Source organism: Heterodontus francisci, chromosome 9 (genome assembly GCF_036365525.1).
Source record: "Heterodontus francisci isolate sHetFra1 chromosome 9, sHetFra1.hap1, whole genome shotgun sequence".
Lineage (NCBI taxonomy): Eukaryota > Metazoa > Chordata > Chondrichthyes > Heterodontiformes > Heterodontidae > Heterodontus > Heterodontus francisci.
The window spans coordinates 43,189,772-43,195,720 of record NC_090379.1 but is presented as its reverse complement, the minus strand read 5'-3'; the positions used below and the strand labels follow the sequence as shown (position 1 = coordinate 43,195,720).

The following is a 5,949-nucleotide window of genomic DNA, read 5'->3' as shown; positions in this document are numbered from 1 at the left end:
TGATTGTGGCATCAGATGACTTCAAGGCAGGTGCTGGCACCATATTTAAAGTGCTGCCAGCCCTGCTTGCAATGCTGCCTCTCAGTGAGGCAGTGAAGCTAGAATGCTGCTGGACCCCACTAAAGTGCTGTTGCAACACTTGGACCCTCCGCTGCACAAGGGCTAACAACAGTTGGGATGGAGCAGGAGCATGTCAGAGGCAAGACACCGGATGGCCCCACAGTTTAGGTTTACCTCCCTGGAGATTCTCCAGACTACAAGGGAAAGGCGGGAGGTCTTCTTTCCAAGGGATGGCAAGAAGAGATCCTCCCGCCTGACCAAGCAAGCCTGGATGGAGATTGCAAAGGAGGTAAGCAGTCATGGGGGTCACCCCAGGGAACTAGGTCCAGTTTCGCCAGCGAGTCAAAGACGTGCTCCGTTCTGCCCAGGTAAGTCCTCCATACCTCTCTCCTCTTTGGGGCTTACATGTGGCTACACAGGCGGGAACGCGACATGGGGAGGGAGTGACCACAAAGGTGCAGGCAGAAGGGTTTAGACATCACCGCATCCTGGCAGATGCATGGCTGCATCTTGCCAAAGGCCACCTTCTTTTGCAGCTCACCCTCATTTGGTCTCCTTAGAGCGGATGTGGGGAGAAGCCTTGTAGGAAAACCCATCAGGGCTTGAGGAGGTGCCACTAGCATAACTGATCTGTTGCACTTCCTGAAAAGTCTTACTATGTCCCTCTTTCCACTTGCAGGACAAACGGGCCCAGAACATACCGGAGACCTCGAGGACTGGCGGAGGCATCCAGATCTTTGGTATCTGTCGTTGGCTGAGGGGGAAGCATTGGAACTAGCGGGAGCCCCAGGGCGGCTACTCAGTAGCGGATGATGAGACAGGAATCTCCGCACAAACAGTGAGGATTGTGTTCATGTGTTCTCCACCACACTCTGGAGATCCACGTCATGCATGGCTGACATGAGGAGCTCTGCACAATCTAATCCACAGATATTTGTGTTCTCTCAGGCAGGTCGTTATCCACAGGAGGCTAGCGCTGACACTGCGACAGGGGACCAGCTATCGACCTCTGAGGAGGAGGACCACTTAGAGGACTCTCCTGCACCTTCCACCAGCACAGACACTTTCACCTCGGTGGGTAACCGCTCGGCTTTAGAATCAGTGTCATAAGCTGGTGACAGCACCACATACGCTCTAGCCGCCGCAACAACTGTGGAGAGTCCTGCACCTGCGCAAGAAACCTTCAGGTAACCGGGGCCTTCCAGGTCTCAGGCAGCCAGAGGACAGCCACCAAAATCATCACAGGCCAAGGGGTAGCTTGATCAGCAGCCTGCCTCCAGCCCAGCTGCTAGTGCAGGGGTCACACCTTGTAGAAGCACTGGTAAACGTTTAAAGAAGAGTACCTAGATGCACTTGGGTATTCATGGGTGTTTTGCATTTGGCTTTTATATTTTTTTCTGTACTTTTGTCATAAATAGAGTGAACATTCATTGTTGTAAATTGCTCATTCTTTCATGCCTGAATGTCTGCCTTCACCCTTGTTCTCTCATTGGGCTGCCTGTGTAGGCACAGGCCTTGTTTGGTAAGTGTCTCTGATGTGCCAGGGCATGTGGTGAAGCTGGGCGCTAGGCACTGAATCAAGATAGAAAGGAGACAACAGGCAGAATACAGTGAGATGAGCTTTTGAGTTCACTTTGAGAGGCTATCATGGTGGCAGGAACCGGGTATTTATGAGATTGTTTCTTGCCTCCCTGGCCATTTCTCAATATGCCTGGCCTCCAGTGCAAGGGGTGCAATATCCAGCGCTGCCTGCTCATTAACCTCCTCCACATTCTCCTCGTCAGTTGAGGCCTGGTGATCAAACATGTCCTCTTCATGCAAGGCCTCCCCCCTCTGCAGTGCTAGATTGTGCAGAGCACAGCAGACCACCATGATACGTGAGACCCTCACTGGGGCATACTGCAGGGCTCCACCAGATCGATCAAGGCACGGGAATCTCAAAGTCAGCAGCCCAATAGCCTGCTCAATGGTCACTCTGGTGGAGCCATGCATGTATTGTACCTCTCCTCTGCTGCTGTGCGATGGTTTCTCACCAGTGTCAGTAGCCCTGTCTTCAATGGGTAGTCCTTGTCCCCGAGAATCCATTCCTGAAGACGAGTGGGGGATGGGGGGGAGCGGGGGGCCTGAAAAGCTGTGGCACCTGGGACTGTCGAAGTATGTAGGTATTGTGACTGCTTCCCAGGAAGCAGGCACACACTGCAGGAAATGTTTTTGGTGGTAACAGACCAGTTGAACGTTGATTGAATGGAAGTCCTTCCTGTTGAAGGCGGCTGGTTGCTCCATAGGAGCCTTGATGGCTACATGTGTGAGGTCTATCACAAGTTGCACCTGGGAGAATTCAACAATGGCCCCGAAGCTGATGGTCCACTTGGCCTGACTGTCAGGGTTGGTCCGGTGACACACATAGTCCCCGGCCCTCTTCAATAGGGCATTGGTCATCTCCTTGATGCAGAGGTGGGCTGCTACCTGGGAGACCCCACACATGCCCCCAGTGGATCCCTGGAAAGAGCCAAACGCATAAAAGTTGAGTGCCACAGTGACCTTCAGGGCCACAGGCATAGGGTGACCACAAAATTCCATCGGTTGCGATTTGTCCTGCAGCATGGCGCATAAGTTGGTGATGGCCTCCTTGGAGAGCCGGTCTTTGCTGACACTGCCTCTCGGACATTTGGAAGTAGCTGAGGTGAATATGGCACAGTCTCTGGTGCAGGTAGGCCCTTCTTGGCATGGTTGCCTGCTGCCGCTCTCCAATTGGAGCTTCATGGGTGGGCTCCTGGTGCTCCCTCCATCTGAGCTGCTGCTGCGCTGCATGTTGTCCACAAAGACTGTGTGTATGAGACCCATCGCTGCTGATCAGCAGCCCTCCAAAGCACTTGCAGAGACAAGCTGGCCTTGACACCTTTCCCTTTGCTCCCCCCCCACCCTTGGCATATGCGCTAATGCCCCTAAGTGCCCACCCTTGCAGAGAACCCAGCACCCAATACTATGCCCACCCGTGCAGAGTACCCAGCACTGCAGGATGACAATGACCACCATTCTCCACCTCTTCCTATGGCTCCCTACCTGCGGTGTCAATGAGGCTTTGCCTCGGTGCCACCACCTTTAAATGGCTGGGAATCAGAAGGCACGTGATCCCCATACGCCATTGACTAAATTCAACACCCCCCTACCCCTCTCCCACCCCACAGAATTATGATCACTTCAATGCTAATGTATTAAAACAAGTTGTTTACCAATTTAAATTGCAGTATCGCCGCATTGGGGTGGCAATGCCATCTTGGAGCTTTCTCCCCCACTGACAAAATCCGGAACCAATGTCACAATGTTGGGTTTCCATGCGAGCGCATCCATCCAGATATTTCAGCTCCCTGTGCCTCCACTCCCACTCCTGTTGGTCTCACAAAATTTAGCCCAATCTGTTTTTGTAACGTTGATTGAGGGATAAATATTGGCCATGACACCAGGGATAACTCCCCTGCTGTTCTTCAAAATAGTGCCATAGGATCTTTCACATCCAGAGAGCAAACGGGGCCTTGGCTTAAAACACTACAGCTCCAAAACACAGCACTCCTTCAGTACAGCACTGGAATGTCAGCCTCGATGTTTTGTGCTCAAGTCTCTGGAGTGGGACTTAAACCCACAACTTTCTGACTCAGAAATGACAGTATTACCAACTAACTATAATTGACGGCTTTCACTTGTGTAGACTGCCTGAAGCTGATGTCAATTCATAGTGACAAAATAAATAGCTGTTCCTCACCTCTGTCATCCACCACTTTTGTAAATATGTTTACCATGAAAATAGAAATTCAGTTTTTAATGTGGAATTCTTTTAAAGCTGCAGTATGATGATGGTGAATAAGGATAGGACTGTTCTGCATGTAGCACTGTTTTTGCAATAGTAGTGCTCTGTTTAATATGGTATTTTTAACATTAAATCAACTTTGCCTGTTATGCCCACGCATGTGCATTTTGCACAGTGATTTAATTACAGAATTTAAATATACTGCTTAAGTGGAATATAAACTATTAAGCCAATAATCATAAACTGGAATAGACTAAACTAAACTGAGTAATGCAGCTGCATAAATGTGTTTTGATTAAGTTGCATTTCAAGTGCAGTTAAGTTGCTTTTCTTTGAGGAAAAAAATCTTTTTTTTTCAGTACCACGATAATGGATGCCTTTTCTCCAAATTTAATCTAGCCACTGGTTTCCTTTTCCTATTTCCGAGATATCAACCCATTTTTGGCCGAAAACCCAATAGTTGTGGAAGTCTTTCTTGCTCATCAGGCGTACCACTTCTCTCTCCTGGCAGCAAAATTATTTTTTGAGTGTTGCAGCTCCACCTTTGCCATAATTGCTTATTTTGCTCATCATTTCTGTAACTAATGTGTATCACACTCCCTTAAATACAAGTTTTGCCCCACTGGAGTTAGGCAGCCATTTTGCTTTGGTTCCAGTAGACCTAAAGTTTCTGACTCATCACCAAAGGTCATTTTCTGCTGTTCACATCACAATTACATCCAATGCTCCATTGAATTAGTTTCTCAATGAGAGTAAATAAAGACATGAAAAAGCAGCAAATTGCAAATTAAAAGAAGCTAAAAGTGTTGTAAATACGCAACAGGTCAGCATCTCAACATCCAGAGTCTGTCATGTTCCAAGCATTAACCCGTCTTTCTCTTTTGGACACTGAGCTATTTACGGTTTCTACTTAACAGTTTTTCTAACTTATTTATGCAGATAACTTTCAGAAAGACTGTTGTACCCCAAGTCAGTTACTTTATTTGCAAAAACATGCAATTTTGCAAAAATCAGATTGCAAGTTTGATTTTCAATGGTCCATGAGTATGCAATGGTCTAAGTGAAATGCAATTCTTCCGTAAATTTTTCCAAATTTCTTAACTTTACAATACTACAGTTCTGCAAGGAATACTTTCAGTATTTGTGACTAGAGGGCACTGAGCAGTTGAACTTACTTTTTTTTTCTTCCGGTAAAGTTATTTTTGCAATATTTGGCATTTCAGACCTTGATCATTCACTAAACTGTCCGGCTTAAAAATACAATCTAGCAGATTCCCAAGTTGTAAAATTGACACTGTAGGAACTGACTGATATTTTCAAGTATCTCTTTGGGACTGGTTATATGATGTGGATATTGCACCCTTCTGTTGTTTGCATAATTTCCATTTGATTGAAGCAGAAGACATCAGGCAGGGTGGGTGGGAGCGTTGTCCTTGAAGGGCAAGATGGCACAAAGAAGCCAAATATATCACCATTGGCAAAAAGCTACAATATTGGAGACAAATGGAAGTGTTGAGAACAAAGGAGAATTGAAAAAAATCCTCTGGCTGTTTTCATAAAGCTTTCTAAAATATTGATACATGTACTGGCATCAGTTTTGAATTTGGGCCTATAGCTCATGACTCAATTTAGCATTGTTTATGTCTATTCGGATTCCTCAGCTATTTACTATTGAAAGCAAGCTGTATTTAAATGCATAGAGATGACAGATTGCAAAGACTGCTAACCAACATGATCACATTATTTCCAAAGAGTATAAATTCTTCATGAATTATGACACAAAATACATTTGCTTCAACAAAGCATTGTTTAAAAAATGTTGGTGTTGATATTCCACACAAAAGATGTGTTATTTGTGAAAGTTGGAGGCTTGTTGCTGCTGGGCTCTGATTAATTCAAGCAAAAAATGCTTAATTAAGTTATTGTTTCACCTATCATGCAGAATGACCTATACCACACTTCTTTTGCTGGTGCTGTGGAGATAGAAATTAGATTTTTATGCATTCAATATGGGAATTTTCCAGAGTTCATTTGTATTCATTTTTAAAGGGGGAATTAGTATTCAGATTTTATTCACCATTGCA

At 46.0% G+C, this 5,949-nt stretch overlaps 1 protein-coding gene across 1 annotated transcript; it reads right to left on the bottom strand.

Moving 5' to 3' along the window:
* Positions 1-1,728: 1,728 nt before the first annotated feature.
* Positions 1,729-2,904, bottom strand: LOC137373321 (putative nuclease HARBI1). The gene is made up of 2 exons (XM_068038145.1): positions 2,208-2,904; positions 1,729-2,147 (listed from the first exon to the last, which is right to left on the bottom strand). The coding sequence occupies exons 1-2, from the start codon at positions 2,902-2,904 to the stop codon at positions 1,729-1,731; spliced, it is 1,116 nt and encodes a 371-aa protein (XP_067894246.1).
* Positions 2,905-5,949: the final 3,045 nt, after the last annotated feature.

Bases quoted from the DNA above. Each gene is read 5' to 3' on its own strand.
- LOC137373321 (XM_068038145.1), bottom strand. From the start codon at position 2,904: ATGGGTCTCATACACACAGTCTTTGTGGACAACATGCAGCGCAGCAGC. The intron at 2,148-2,207 runs GTCCCAGGTGCC...ACTCGTCTTCAG, and splicing joins AATACCTACATACTTCGACA to GAATGGATTCTCGGGGACAA.